This window comes from Loxodonta africana, chromosome 4 (assembly GCF_030014295.1).
Source record: "Loxodonta africana isolate mLoxAfr1 chromosome 4, mLoxAfr1.hap2, whole genome shotgun sequence".
Taxonomy (NCBI): Eukaryota; Metazoa; Chordata; class Mammalia; order Proboscidea; family Elephantidae; genus Loxodonta; species Loxodonta africana.
In genome coordinates, this window is record NC_087345.1 from 88869206 (window position 1) to 88885788 (window position 16583).

Genomic DNA, 16583 nt, shown 5'->3' on the forward strand with positions numbered 1-16583 from the left:
ACACCAAATGTCTTAAAACTAGGAGCTTGTTTTGTCAGATTCTTTCTACATTTAAAGAGCAAGCTCTACAAAAGCAGGTATTACATCCTGCTACGAAGAGGCTACCCTAGTATGAATAATTTCTAGAAAACTCCTGTAACACTTGGATCAATTTCCAAATTACTTCAGCCTTGAGCCATGTTTTGATATGCTCAAGTACATACCAATTTAGAGGTGAGAGGAGAGACCTTAAAAACACTGAATCATGATAAGGGAAGAAGTATTATAACTGACCAGTTTAGGTTTCCGAAACACCGAAAATGCCTGTGACCAATCAGTAAAGTAAGTGAGGAAGAATCAAGACTAGAATATCATAGGTTGAGACTCCAGGTCTATACTGCTCTGGATAAACAAAACACTAAGATGTCAAGACATAAAATGAAGAGGCAAATCTGATAGTCAAGCACACTCTTTAGTGGCAGATTATTTATTAAACAGATCATCTAAGTCTCTTCTGGTGCCCATTTCTCAGAGCAGGCGATGGGAAACTCAGTCCATGTTAACCCAAATAAAGAGTTCGTGGAGCTGACGGAATTTAATACCCCAAGCCTCTACATAATTTGCTCCACATATCCCCCAGATAGCTTATGGAAAATGTCAATAATATGATACCCACCCTGGTCTGACTTACTTCTGCCAGATGTGGCTGAGGTCCCAGTCTGCGATGACTCACTTCCTGTCCTTGACCGTTCCCGCTCCTGAGTTTCTTCACTACGCCAGCTTGGGTGTCTGTGACGAAGAGATTAACGAAACATATCTCTGGTTCAACGAATGCCACCTTGGACGCATGCTGACCTTTTAAGAACCATTACTTATCAATATTTTATCATACTTGCTTTATCTATGGGTATGTGTGTATAAAACCAAACCCAATGCCGTTGAGTTGATTCTGACTCACAGTGACCCTGTATGTGTGTGCACTTATGTCTGAACAGATCTAATCAAGTTTCAAGCACTGCATTTAGTTTTAGGCTCTCTATAAGAACGGTAATTTTATGACTACTATAACCTTTTTCTCCGGAAAACCCCCAGATGATTCTGATTATACCCATTAGTCCAATACTTCTACAATACTGCCCTCCCTTATTGGTAACACAATTTGGCAAGTCATTCAAAACTAGGCCCGGTTTTTCAGAACATTAATTTATTATAGGTGACTGCTCTATCCTATTAGATACACCTTTTATAATAAACTTTTGTAATGTCTTCTTTATTCTGAAATAACACTCAGATAATCTATCAACAAATACACAATTAAAATAAACAACAACAAAAACAAATAGTTGCCACTGAGTTGATTCGAACTCATGGAGACCCCATGTATGTCAGAGTAGAACTTGCTCCACAAGATTTTCGAACCCTTATTTTTTGGAACTCTTTGGGTGGACTCAAACCTCTAATCTTTTGGTTAGCAGCCAAGTCCATCAACTGTTTGCACCACCCAAAGCCTCCATCCACACTTAATATAAAATAAGTGAAGACACTTTATTCTACCCCTAGTAACTTGAAAGGTAAATACAATTTTTATCAACCTCTTCTTAATAACAAAAACCCTGTGGTGGATGTAAAGTCCCTGGGTGACACAAGTGGTCTGTGATTCGCTGCTAGCCTAAATGCTGGTGGTTCAAACCCACCCAGCTGCACCACAGAAAAAAGGCCGAACGATCTGCTTCAGTAAAGATCACAGCCAGGAAAGCCCCATGGAGCAATTCTGCTAACACCTGGGCTCGCCATGAGTCAGAATCAACAGCAGTGGAGCTGGTTGTGGTTTTTACAGTTGAAGCAGTGGATGGCAAACTTTTTCTTAAAAAGCCAGAAACTAAGTATTTCAGGCTTGTAGACTGGACAACCTCTGTCCCAACTACTCAACCCTGTTGTTGTAAGGCAAAAGCAGCCACAGATATACATACGTCAATGGGCAAGGCTGTGATCCAATACAAAACATTATTTACAAACACAGGCAACAGGCCATATCTGCCGACTCCTGTATTAAAGTGGCAGCAACTTGCATTTGTGGCAGGCTTATTTATTTTTTTCTAGTCTGGTAGGACGTCTGGAAATCACGAGGCGTGGAACAACTCTTCCTCGTGTGACACTGTCTCACATACAGCAGATAGCCTAGCATTCCATTCCCGGCCCACTAAATGCCTGTCATCTGCACCCAACAAGACCAACACAAATTTCCCAAATGCTGACAGTGTCCTGCTCCCATTAAGAATGACTGAACCGACCGACGAGAAACCGTAATTGAAAATAACTTTACCTCTCTCGAGGCCGTCGTTCTAGTTTTGGCTCATCCAGCTGACGCTGTAATTTCTCCTGTTCCTTCTGTAGCCGCTCTTCTACTTCTCGTTCTCTAGCAGCTGTGTCAACAGGCTTTGCCCCTCCAAAGATGGATGCCGCTCGACTGGACTGGGAGGTGCTAGCAGAGGAATCATCTTCCTTAGGAGCACTCCGAGGCTTTAGATTCAGTTTGGGTCTTTGGGGGGGACCTAAGTTAAATGAAACTCTAAGTAATAGTTTTTCAAATCATCAAAAGCTGATGCCTGAAAGCCAGATTCCCAGATACAGCACTGTGAGGTGCCATCCAGGCTTCAGGTTAGTGGCCTAGCCAATTCAGCATAAAAGGTAAGATGGGAGATCATTAGGAAACAGGCAACTTAAATAACCAAGTCTAATGGAATCCGCCAGGCGCTCCTTGGAAACTCTATGGGGCACTTCTACTCTGTCCTACAGGGTCGCTATGAATCGGAATCGACTCGACAGCAGTGGGGTTTTTTTTGGAATAGAATCTAACCTTTCCTCTACCATATCTGTGATGAAATATCAGGCCATGGCAAAGATTTAAAAAATGGTAAAAATGTAAATGGTAAAATAACATTTACCATGGTTACTATTACTTAAGTAGAAATTTTCTACTATGATCAAACTACTGGGCGAAAGCACCTTGTTCAAAAATCTGGTCTAGAAGATGGGTGCCTTCAGCAGTTTAAGACGATAGTATCAACGATAGGAAAGTTCTTACATTCTTCTTTTTAACATACATTTGATGGGTGATTCACAGGGCAAAGCATGCAATGCTGAACATATGAATTTAAATTCTAAGGTAGTCTGACTTCTTCCTTAGTTCAAGTTGTCAGAATACTTCAAGAATACTTAAATACTTAAGTGTTTCAAGGAAATCATGTTTCTTAAAATCACTGTTTATCCTAAATATTTCAGACACCCAAAAGCAGCTGAAGCCTCCTGAGTATTCCTCCCCAATCATACATGCCTCACTGAGCTGTCTTCCCATAACCAGACTGAATTTGATGTTATCATTCCCATGAATGTCTTCATACTTTCACTACTTACCTATGTGCTTCCAAGAAAAAAGGGCATACTATTTATGCAGACCCCAAATTCTGGTAAAAAGACCAGACTTAATGGTCTGAGACTAGAAGGACCCCGGTGGTCATGGTCCCCAGACCTTCTGTTAGCCCAAGACAGGAGCCATTCCCAAAACCAACTCTTCAGACAAGGACTGGACTGGACTGGACAATGGGATAGAAGATGATACTGGCGAAGAATGAGCTTCCTGGATCAAGTAGACACTTCAGACTATGTTGGCATCTCCTGTCTGGAGGGGAGATGAGACGGCAGAGGGGGTCAGAAGCTGGCTGAATGGACACGAAGAGAGAGAGTGGAGGGAAAGTGCGTGCTTTCTGTCTCATTACGGGGAGAGCAATTAGGAGCATATAGCAAAGTGTATGTGAATTTCTGTATGAGAGCCTGACTACATTTGTAAACTTTCACTTAAAGCACAATAAAAATTAAAAAAAAAAGAAAAAGAGTATACTGTTCAAGTTTTCAATTTTCTGTAAGGGTTTTAAGTTGGCAGTTTATATAGCTTCTGAGACACCTTTGAAAGCTGTGTAACTTTGGGAAGTGGCCATTACCTTCACTTTTACATGACAACTCACTTAAGGTCATACAGCTAATATTTAATGGACCAGGGAATGAAATCCTATTAATCAAAGCAACTCAAATGCTCCTTCCACTATGGTACACAATGTTGCTTTCTTTTTCCTTTGAGAACTTGATAAACAATTTATTTAACACCTATATGGCTAGATTCTATTCCAGGAATAACTGTTATGTAGTTTAGTTCCTGCCTACAAAGGAGCCCAACTTAGTGGGAGAGTCAGTGTAAAAAGGAATAATATAGTGTGCTAAATTCTACAAAACAGATTTATACATATGAAAGACACAAGAGTGGGATTATGTTTGGGGGAGCCTGTGCAGGCTTCAAAATGGTGACACCTGAGCACAGTCTTGAGCAAAGAACATGCACCTAAGAGGAAGAGGGGTAGGGGACAACGCTAAAGAGGTGAATGGCAGGCAAAACGGTGACGGTGCTTGTACGTCAAACAGACACAGACAAAGGGGTATCTTTCAGGCCACAGGGAGACTAAGGTTTTTAAAAGGAAAAGAATACTTTAATTAGATCTTGTTTCTCAAGACAACTGAGCTCAATCTGGAGAATGGAGCGAGGTAGGGAAATCTCTTAGGAAGCAACTGCCAGTAATGTGGTGCAGCAATGAGACCTGAACAAAGGTAGCAGCGCAACTCTGGAGAAGAGGGAGCAGATTTTAGAGGGAGTGAGGGGGTAAGATCAACAGGAAAAAATAGGTGTGCAGTTAATGGGGGGAGGTAAGGAATGGTGAAAGAGGAAAAGGTCAGGAGTCAGGGAGGCCCACACCTAAGCTTCCACTTTTCTCACTTGTAAAACAGAAATGCTAATTATACATATACCACAGAACTTCTTAGGACTGAATAATCCTTGTATGAGCACCTGGCTCATTACTGAAAATTAAATGATGATGATGTACATAAAACACTTAGCACAAAGGTCAGGACTAATATAGGGATGTTAAAAGGCCATGTCTACGGTCTAAGAATAAGTTATGGTTAGAAAAACTCTGGGCTACATACCTTACTTTTTTGATGACATCGTTAAAGTCAGAACACAAGTGGTGATCATTTATTAATAATTTTTGATAAGTCAGATTTGTAACAGTATATGTTTTATATAAACAGTATAGCATTAGCAGCCTAATTTTAGAATGCATATACTGCCATCTTACCACTAATTATGGAACATCAATTACTGTGGTGTAATGGTACTGAAATCAGCCAAAAAAAAAAAACCACCCCCTAGAACAACCCAAACCCGTTGCCACTGAGTTGCTTCTGACTCATAGTGACCCTACAGGACAGAGCAAAACTGCCCTACAGGGTTTACAAGGAGCTGCTGGCGGATTGGAACTGCTGATTATTACTGGCTACAAGACTGTGTGTTTAATCAGAGTCTCATTTTCTTCACTTGAAAAATGAGGCTAACACCACCACCGATTTTACATGTTAAATGAGATCACCCAATTTAAGAATGTTTGCCAAATGTTTTTTCGCTTTTCTTCTTAGTTTATTCAATACAATTTTAAATGAAAAACCTATATGTTGAGGCATGTAAGACGGAAAGAACTGGACTTTGCTTTATTCCCATGATGACATCCTTATTCAATGCTCTTTCCACTATACTCTGCTGCCTCCTTTATAATGTATGAAACAGATTTGTGCCTACTTGTGGGATCTGAAACATAACGAGCATTCCAATCTGTCTTCTCAGTGGTCTGCTCCATAAGTAAGCAAAAGAAAATGATTACCTCTATCATCACGCCTATAATCATCCCGAGAGTAATCATCTCTGGAGCCCCACGACCGATCGTCCCTTCTGTCGTATCGGTCTTCATAGCGGTCCCCACCTCCTCTGTAGTCATCATCCCTTCGGTACCCACTACCAAACGCTCTTCTGCCACTGCCTATCCTGGAGTCATAGCCTGTAAATAGGTTCCAAATTACATTCATCACCCTGGAACAAAGAAATGGCAAAAAAGGAGTTCTTGAAAGAAAGCCATTTAACCTAACTGTGCTTTATAATTACCTCTATCATAGTCTCTGCTGCCCCGGTCATCATATCGATCCCGGCCCCCATAGCGATCCATATCCCGGCGTGGGCCGTCACGATAGCCATCACGATAGCCGTCACGATACCGGTCTGAATCGTAACGATCACGGTACTCTAGAGAGAACAAAAATGACAGGTAATAATATCCCCTTTGTTTCTTCGGTGTCATCATCAGAAAGAAACATGACAGCCCATTAGGTCAATTTGATGTCATGAATTTGTATTCACTGCTATGCCTCAGTTTTCATTAAAATAAATCACATTATATCCAAAGTGAAAGAATGTATATCAAATCAAGCTCTTCTTGAATTTATCTGATCTCTTTGAAAAATTTCCCCCGTAATTCAATAAATGTTGCTGGACTAACAATTCAGAAGGGAGGAAAAAGTATAATCTCTATATAATCCCATGATGAATTTCCAGAAGGATCGAAGGTTTAAATATAAAAATGTAAGCACAGAATACTAGAATAAAGTATAGTCGGAATTTTGTATGCTTGATAACAAAGAACCAAAGACCACTTTAAAAAGTTCAGCACAGGAAAATACTCATAGCACAAATCTGGAAAAAAAAGGGAAAAAAGTATGTGAAATATATTGTCTAATTACTTAAGTAACAGAAACAAAAATAGGACATTGTTTTCCTATTCCTAAAAGGGCAAAGATTAATACAAATCTTTGTACCCCAGTGTTGGCAAAATTTAGGGGAATATGTCGATTACTGTACTGTCAATGAGAGCTTAAAACAGTACAGCCACTCTGAAAGTTGTTTTAGAAATATGCAGTTATTGTTGTGTGCCGTTTAGTTGATTTCGACTCATAGCGACCCCATGTAACAAAGCACATCTTCCCCTATACAGCTTTCAAAGCTTTAATTTTATGGGAACAGACTGCCATGTCTTTCTCCCATGGAGCTGCTGAGTGGGCTCTAACCACCAAACCTTCAATTAGCAGCCAAGTGCTTAACTGCTGAGCTACCAGTGATCCCTAGAAATATGCATTAAAAAGCTTAATAAAAAAAATTCAGATCAGGCACACCTTCCCTCTGGGCCAGTAATTCAATTTCTAGGAATTTATCCCAAGGAAATAACTGGACGCTGAACAAAGAATAGGTGTATAAAAATGTTCATTGCAATGCTGTTTATAATAGTAAAACTGTGGAGCACCTAACAAGGTATAGTTTAAATTATGAGGCAACCATGCAGAGCAGCCATTAAAAATTGAGAGGTATATTTAATGTGTTCATGACACATTATTTGAAACATGTTATATTCTGTATTTTACGCCAGAGATGTATATTAGTATCCAAAACCAGTGAAACCAAACCCATTGCCATCAAGTTGATTTTGACTTACGGCAACCCTATAGGACAGAGTAGAACAGCCTGGAGTTGGCTGGTGGATTCGAACTGCCGACCTTTTGGTCAGTACCCAAGCTTTTAACCACTGCGCTACCAGGGCTCCATATCAGTATCAGATGCCCCAAATACCAGAAATTTGTTTAAAAGAGTGTAGTAGCTCAGATGGTAAAATGGGCAGTAGAAGCCAGTTATAGAAAGGAGAGCTGTTATTTAGCTCCAACTGACGGCACCCAGATCTTCCAATTTTCCAAGAGAAGCTGGAAATGCAGATTTTCATATGAAAAATCTGTTTGTAATACAGGACAACTAAATTAAAAACAAAACCAACTAACAAAAAAACCCCAACCTTAAAAACATTTTCAGGGCTAATAATTTGTGTGTGCAAGCCACACACGGATCTTATTTTTGTGACTACTTCCTTTTTTAAACAATGATTTATTTCATTTTGGAAACGACATTTTGTCAATGTCACCAGATGTAACATTTCCTAATATTTTAATTTTCATAAATTAAAGGACATGCTGTTAGTAAAATAATTATATACAGAAGAAAATCTAACATAGGTTACAAAAAACAAAACAAAAAACAGCCATGCATTTCCTTTGACAATATTTTAAATTTCTGGAGCAGAAAATGAACTCTGTACTTGATTATTTACATAATATTAAAATTCTAACAGGCTTGCAATCACAGAGAAAACACAGACCCACGGTGAAGAAGCACCTTAGTATGCTGTTACTGGACAGTTAGCCAGGGCACAAATATTTGCTGAGGTTTTACAGTAATATTTAGAGCCTCCCAAAGGGGTTTTTTTTTTTTGGCCTAACACTTAGGATAGGAGTCTCTGACATCATGTCCATAGAATCCTTCTGATAAAGAATGACCGACCTCTTGGTATACAGTAGAAGAACCCGCGAAAGCCAGAACCTGTGTAAGGCAGAAACCTGTCAGAGAGGGACAACTAAAACAGTTTCCACTAGACAGTGATAGAAAAGTGGAGACTGTACCCTGTGAAAGGCAGAAAACTAGCAAGACCCAGAAAAACAAGGCAGTCCAGGTGAGTTCCAGCTTTCACAGGTTTCACTGTAGTCTGGGGTCTCCAACTCATGTTGGGCTATGAGAAATTTGACTTTGAGGCCATCACCTAAGGCCTTATACCTGGCAGCTTTGGGTAATGACAGCACCTTCATTCTTTCTCGCTATCCATCCTGCAAGATGCTACTCCTGCCTGCTCTAAACTCAACATTTCAAGTGAGAATGTGGTCACGCATCTTGACTATAAAAAGGGCCCTTGTTCTGATCGTCTGCTTTTTCTTTCAAGAGTTATTTCTACCAGTTAACGAAAGAACACCTCTTGTATAGGTACTGAAGCGAAGTACTCTAGATAGTTCTCAGGGCTTTGTTGGGTCCCAAAGATTTAAGTCAGATATAAACTTACGGATTTATGCTTCCCTCTGATTGAACTCTGCCCCGTTCTTTCTTCCCCCACATCTTACTAAAGAGGACTGTCAACACTACTCTCAACCAGGAACTGTATCTCTTACTGCTTCCTCAATTATTTGGTACAGAACTCGCTAGGTGTCTTACAAAATTAAAATGTTTGTGAATTTACGTTGTTCTTTCCATTTCTTTTTACTTAATATTCCAAACATATGGAAAAGTACAGAAGTTATTATAACAAATTTATGAAATCATCTCTCAGGTTTAGTGGATATCAATACTTGCCATATTTACCTCAGTTTTGTTATTTAAAAGTAATGCTATATATATACAGCTAAAGGACTCCTACTACCCCCATCAGCAAAAATGATGGAGGGGGGTATATTACCAAGCATACTTTCCAATTTTTAGAACTTATATATTAATTAACAGCATATAATAATACTGACATATGTGCTCCCCCCCCAACATAACAGGCTTTTAATTTTATTCCTATTTGTTACATGTATCTTATGCCAAAACCTACTGCGTTTTTTGGACAAATCACTTCTCTCCCTTTTCTTCACCATATAGGTCTCTCTCTTTTTTTTTTTTTTTTTAAATTATTTTTAGTGTTGAGCCTTTTTTGATGTATTTTAGCGAAGTTGCATAATTTTCTACATAAAGGTTTTACAAACCTTTTCCTGGATTTAGGTGGTGTATGTAAAAGTTGTAACTCACCCCTAACTCCTCCCCATGACACTTGCTAGTCCCCTTCTCTGTCCAAACTACCATACATTTTATTCATTTATACATTGTCTCTCTCTCCCTCCTACAAAGTATGCCCAGTTAAGGTAGGACTTTTGATCTGTTTTGTTCACTGCTGTATACTTAGACTAGAACAGTATCTGGCACATGGTTGACATTTAGTACTTTTTAAGTGAATGAATCTTCTGTTACTTTAAAACATCTTAAAAATTATATTTTAACAATGAAAACAACAAGAAAAAAGGGCGGAACCTACAGATGCTGATACTCATCAGACATAAAAATTATCTCATGGGATCAATTCTTTTAGTCTGGAGGCTTAGGGCCATGGTCTTGTGGTACAATCCAATCAACTGACAGGTTTTAAAAAGTTTATATTCTACCTTCCAGTATGATAAGTACTATCTGGGGTCTTAAAAGCTTAGGAGCAGTCATCTAAGATACAACTATTGATCTTTATTTGTCTGGAACAAAAGAGAAATAAGGAAAAGAATCAGAGAAGGGCTGGACTACAGGACTGTCTACGTGAACCACTGCTTCCTACACTTTGAGACCAGAAGAACTAGATGGTGCCTCATCAGGAACACAATGGATGAATCCTGATAAAAAGGGAAAAACACGTGGAACAGAACTTCAAATTCTTAACGAATCCAGACTTAGTGGACCTACTGAGATTGGACAAGTCCCTGAGACTATGGCCCTGAGTTACTCTTCAAGCCTTGAATTCAAATTATCCCCTCGAGTCACCTTTAAACTAAACTACAGTTTAGCCCCAAAATAAAGACTGTCATCCTCGAGTACTGAGTTTCTTTAAAAAAAGAAAAAAATCAGTAAGACCAAAGGGCCAGCGGCTATTTTAAAGAATAGACGAGAAGACTGGGGGGCAGGGAGATTAAGGAGAAGGAAGTGAAACAACTAGAACACAAATAACAAGAATGGTGATACAACGTGAAAAATGTAACCAATGCCATTAATTATTATGTCTAGAAACTGAGGAATGGGACTAGGTTTTGCTGTGTATACTTTCGACAAGAATAAAATTAAAAAAAGTTACATTTTAATTGTTTGCTGCTAGTACACAGTATCCCAACCAATTTTTGTATACTGCTCTTGCCCTGGCAATTTTTGCTCAATGCTTATTAGGTTCAAACAGTTTGCTTCATAGTATCTGCTGGATTTCTTTATAAACAACTGTCTCAACCTGCCCACCCCCAATTATGTCTGATAATTACACATTTTCTTTTATTATGCTGGCTAGGAGGAGCTTAAGTACAATGTTGAATAGCAGATGTCCTTGTCTTATTCCTGATTTTAAAGGGAATGTTTCTAAGGTTTCACTGTATATACCAACCATCAAGTTAAGAAATGTCCCATCTATTCTTTGGTAAGGTTTTTACTTTTTAAATTATGAATTTACTAGTTCTTTTCTGTGCCTGTATCAATTATTTTGGATATTACCAAATTATCAATATGTTTTCTGTATCTATTGCTTTTACCTCTTCTATCTGCTAATGTGATCATTTACATCAACACATTTGTACTATTGCTAAACCCCCAAGCATGAAAGAAATGAACTTTATAAAATGAACTTACTGTCTCCAAAGCTATCATCACCTCTTCTAGGGGGGTAGTCATCAAAGCTGTCTGTGGTTGGACGGGCCCTCCAGTCTGTATCTGTTTTGTCAGAATCCCGATTTCTATCTCGGCCAAAAGAACGATCATCCCTGTCTATATATTAAAACAACAAAAAAACGTAAATTAGCTCACAAAATTTTTGCCAAATATCTCTCAAAAAACAAAACAAAACAGAACAAAAACCCATTGCTGTCAAGTCAATTTCAACTCACAGTGACCCTACAGGACAGAGTAGAACTGCCCCATAGGGTTTCCAAATGTACAAATCTTTATGGAAGCAGACTGGCCCATCTTTCTCCCACAGAGTGGCTGGGGGGTTTGAACGGCCGACCTCTCCATTAACAGCTGAGCGCCTGACCACTGCACCACCAGGGTTCCTTAATACCTCTCACAGGTGTAAAAAAACTCCCTTACTGTACTGTGTTTCTTTTATATCACGGCCTCATCACGAAGTTGCCCAGCCCCCAACTCAACTGAATGATTCTCTTCCTCACATTTACTGCTACTGGTTTGGACCTTTTCTATCCCATGCTCTGTGTAGGCCAGGAGCCCGACACATCCATGAATTATGTCTTTCATGTGCCCAGCGTACTGCTCCGTACCTAACACATTTATAACATTAACACCCGGATCAGGGCTTCTCCATCTTGTCATTTGGCCTGGACAATTCTTTGTTAGGGGGGAGCTATTCTGTGCACTGTAAGATGTTTAGCAGCATGCCCAGATTCTACCTATTAGATCCAGTAGCATGTCCCTCTGTCGTGACAACCAAAAATGTCTCCAAACATTGCCAACAGTTTCCTATAGGGCAAACCTCTCCCTCGTTGAGAACCACTACTCTAGATTCAAGTAGGCCCACCATTGTCTATCTCTATTAAAAATTTCTGGGAAAGAACACCTCTGCTTTGTCATCCTAGGACCATGACAAAAACAGGAAAATTTCTACCAGCTTTCTTACCTTTATCCTGTGCTTGATCAGCAACATCCACTCGAATTCTCCTGTTACCTAGAGACTGAGAGCATAGGACCATATTAACCAACCTTTTGCCCCATTATGCACAAATCCCATGAGTGACCTTGAACGTCTGGGCATAGCAGAAGCACTGGGGGAAGGAAGATAAAGGAAAAACACTGTAATCTAGCTAACACTCCCACCTGTTAGCTAAAGAATCCTTTATAAAGGCTTGAAAATGGAAATAATCCCTTAGTAATTCCTAAGGATTAAGGTTTAAATTGGTTTTAAATGAATTTAAGGTTAACCATCTTAACATTTATAGAGCCATTACTATGCACTAGCGAAGTTGCATAAAGCATGGTCTCTTGTCCAAAATCTCAGGTTCTTTCACTCGACATTATTACCTTCGGATAAATCAGTTCCTCCACGGATACCCTCTGATTTCCCTTTCCCACATCATTATTTACATACTTTGAACCTCATTATTCTACTACTCATTTTTCCTCATTTCGTAGTAGAGTCTCCAGTTGAAGAAGGGTAACAATGAGCTTAAGTTACGAACATCTAGGATTATATTAAATCTAGACCATGGCAATATTTTAAGTAATAGTCAATCCAACAAATTTCAAATAATAACAATTGTGTGGTATTCCTTTTCTTATCCGGACTAAGGAAAGTCAAGTTAAAGATGAGCTATGTGAATAAAATATAAAAATGATCTGAGAACTTGGAACAACCCTACAGCCTTGCATGTATTTAACTATTCACACAATTTTTCATACCCATTTGACATTTACTTCAATTATTGTGATGGTACTTAATTATGAGACAGCAAAAATATTTATAAGGACTACTGACTTCAATCTTCATGTTAAAAGGCAGATTTCAACTACAGAATTATGGCACAGGAAACTGTCTCCTCAACAAAGAAGGGTTCCCGGAGTTAGAGGAGGAAAAAAAGCCTTTTCCTTTCCAACATAATTAGTTTGATTTCTAAAGTGACCAGAGGTAAAAAAGCAGCTACTGGATTAGGAACTTCCATTACTAACAGATAACTAAATGCTTCCACTTGTTGCTTGGGCCAATCTAAGAATCGCTAGATGACACCAATCACTTAACCATTACAATTCAATTAGTTCTCATTTGCCTCATGTATTAACAGCTAAACCTCCTCTCCCTCTTGAACCTCTCTTGTCTCTGGATTGAAAAACAGTTAAGGGTAGTGCTGAAAAGCAGAAGACTGCATGTCTACATTGTCATTCTCCTGTGAAACACTTCTAGGGGCATATATTACAAATGATACTCTAATGAGAAATATAAAAAAATATTTCTCCAAAAATGAGACAGTGCCTTTTAATACTAAACTGATTAATAAAAGCCATGAGAGCCAAAGCAAGGCTGTGAATAAACGAACATGAAGCTTTTATTAAAGACTTGGCATGGTGAGTTTCTTCTACAATTTTTCACCTAAGCACCTCCATGAATTATCGGGGCATGCTGAAACCGCTGAAGTGAGGTGTAATTTGCTAGGGATTGAATGTTTAGTGATACATTATTAAATAATCCAGGCTTTTTGGGGTAGATATCACAAAAATCTTTAAAAGGAAGTTATTGACCCAATCTAAATATCAGTTTGATTAGTAAACACTAGAAATCTCACTAGCGCCCACCTCCCTCCCTTTACTTTCTGTACCTCTTCATTGAGGCTCAAGGCGCTGAGCAGGGAATCCAGGTCCTCAAACTCAGCGTAACCAAAACCTTTTAATCTCTCTGGGTTGCTGGGTTCACGTGGTAAGCGCACTGCACTGATCTGAAAGAGTAAAGAAACAGAAAATGTTTCCGTTTGATAGTCTTTTTCATTTGTCTTTTTTTTTTTTTTTGCTGTATATACAATAAATTTCCCTCAATACATAAGAACCTGGTTGTTTTCAAGGGAAAAACTGACAAAAGGATAGAAGAGAGACTTCAGTACACGCCGTTATACCTTTTGAATATCAAACCATATTAATTTAACCCTTGAAAAAAAATTGAACATGAATTCAGTGTACTCCTTGTATCCTCTGACTCTGCTTGAGTCCAACTTCTAGCTTTTTGTGTCCTCTCCCCCCAACTAAGAGCAATTGCCCATTCCAGAATTAGTTTAGTTACTTCTTCATCATGCATCTATGTTTTTAGTTGGTTTCAGTATATATTTCCAATTCTCATCTCTCAGAAATTAGAACCATTTTTTGCCAAAGTTTTCTGGGCAGTTTATTTTCCGGAGAACTTACGTATCTGATGAACTTTATATACTAACAATGTTACTGTTGTTGGGCACCTGTTTAGACTCATAGCGACTCCATGTGATGGAGCACAACCACCCCATAGGGTTTTCTAGGCTGTAATCTTTATGGGAGCAGATCACCAGGGCTTTCTTCTGTGATGCCACTGGGAGGATTTGAACCACCAACCTTTTGTTAGCAGTCACGTGCTTAACCCTTGGGCCACCAGGGCTGTAACCCCTCCCCCTACCCTCTGCTAAATTCTAAGATGGAAAACCATTGAATCCTTACCCTTTTTGAAGTACAGGAAGAAATTTATACTAACCTGGTTTTAATTTGAGGCTAACTTGTGTTTTCTAATTGCAACTTGCAGGAGTCTTTCCTTAGCCTTAAGTTTCATATAACATTTCCTGGTACTAATCTTTATTATTTACAATATGGTATACACTTTCCATTTCCAATTTCAGATGTTTTTCAAATACTTTTCACTATATTTATATTCTTTCCATCTTTCTGACACTCTCCATGTTTCTTTTCCTTTATTTTACGTCTTCATTTCTTCAGCATTTTGCATATATTCAAGTTCATCTTATGCATTATTGATTTGATACTTTACTCTGGCTCCTGAGATATAGATTTTGGTATAGACTCTTTCAAATTCTAGTTTAACTCAACTCACGACTCAAGTAGGAAAAGGAGCAAAATATGAAAGGGGGAGCTGGCTACAGAAACCAATTCTGTGAATAGCCTCAACAGGCCAGAGGGTAGTCACTATTTTATTAAAAAAGCCACAAGAGTGAAATAAAAAACAGGCCAGCCTTTTAGTTATATGATTATATAGAGAAGATTTGTAGGTAACAGCCAAAAAACTGAATCAGAAAAGCCAACTACAGAAATCGGTGGCCCATTATAGAGAACAAGATCTAGGGAATCAAAAAGCACAGCAAGAGTAAAGGAGGAAACAGATTCAGAGGGGAAAGGTACTTTCAAACGTCTTCTCGTTGGTCAAGACTCTGGAGAAAACCCCAACAGAACTGGACATAGGCTTGCTTGTTACTCATACTTTTATTTTGATTTTCTAAGTACTTTTTAATGAAATCTGGGCAAAGGGACTTCTGAGCATTTCTATACTTGCTTTTTTAATCTCTCTGAAATCTCGTACACTACTGTCTCCACATATCCTGCCTTCAGCTTTTTAAAGCAAGCCTATGAACACTGCCAATACCGTTATATGTGGCACTAAGCTCACAAAACCTTTAGTAACCATCTCAGCAAATTCTTCTGTAATACTAACTACACATCTGCTCAATATACTCATAGAAAGAATCAAGAAGTAATTTAGATATAAGCTTGAATGTCAGTAACAGAATGGCTAAGTTCAGATAAATTTTCTTTCCATGTTTTGACATAATCGGGTATCTTCACCTTTAAATTTCTTAATGAGAAAGGGCGTAGGTTTCTCAGATCCTCTCTGTATCAATAAGGCATTATTAATTCTGCTGATAAGACTGATTGATTGGTGCAGGATCACAACATTCCCAAAGGCCCTAAACACCACCTCATCAACTGCATACACATTTCTTTTCTTTCAAACCTAGTCACAACCCCAGGATCTTTTTCAACATAGCAATTCAGTGGCAGTCACTATCAATATGCTACCCCTCACATCTAGTTAACTGCAAAAACTTACATTTAATCCTCTAAAGAATTCCTTGATGGAGTCTTCTGTCACATCGTAGGGCAGATTCCCTAGAAAAGCAGTGTAGGGTGGTGATTTGGGAAGACGGCTCCGGTCGATATTGGGTTCCCGAGCAGCCCGTGGAGCAGTGGGCAGGATAGAACGGTCAATTGGAGGTGCCCTATACACGTCATCGTCGTTACTGTGCCAAGTGGTTGAAACTAGGACAGAGAAGTAGATAGAAGATATTAGAAGAAACCTCCTTTACCAGCATCACAGAACAAGAGGATCAATGCTAAATGCCAAGTATTAAACAAGCTTTATCAGAAAATGGAATAAGGGTACTTTACAAAGAGAAAATACTTCTTAAATGATGGTAGAATCAGAATAACAATTTGAAAAGACAAAAGTATTTCAAGGTCTTTAGAGGCTCAGGCTTTTGTAAACAGAATTATTATACTT

The 16583-nt window shown here is 38.8% G+C and overlaps 1 protein-coding gene across 6 annotated transcripts in view; it reads right to left on the reverse strand.

Moving 5' to 3' along the window:
* EIF4B (eukaryotic translation initiation factor 4B) overlaps positions 1-16583 on the reverse strand; it is a 33173-nt gene that overhangs the window by 5108 nt on the left and 11482 nt on the right. For 4 of the 6 annotated variants that reach the window (XM_023556840.2, XM_010596944.3, XM_023556847.2 and 1 more), the window contains exons 3-10: positions 16134-16342; positions 13876-13992; positions 12186-12240; positions 11186-11320; positions 6023-6160; positions 5745-5918; positions 2303-2531; positions 656-768 (exon numbers count right to left, since the gene is read on the reverse strand). In XM_023556840.2, the coding sequence (XP_023412608.1) occupies positions 656-768; positions 2303-2531; positions 5745-5918; positions 6023-6160; positions 11186-11320; positions 12186-12240; positions 13876-13992; positions 16134-16342 (1170 nt within the window). The remainder of the gene's footprint in view (positions 1-655; positions 769-2302; positions 2532-5744; positions 5919-6022; positions 6161-11185; positions 11321-12185; positions 12241-13875; positions 13993-16133; positions 16343-16583) is intronic. The other 2 variants (XM_003405043.4, XM_023556850.2) reach the window with 1 other exon arrangement.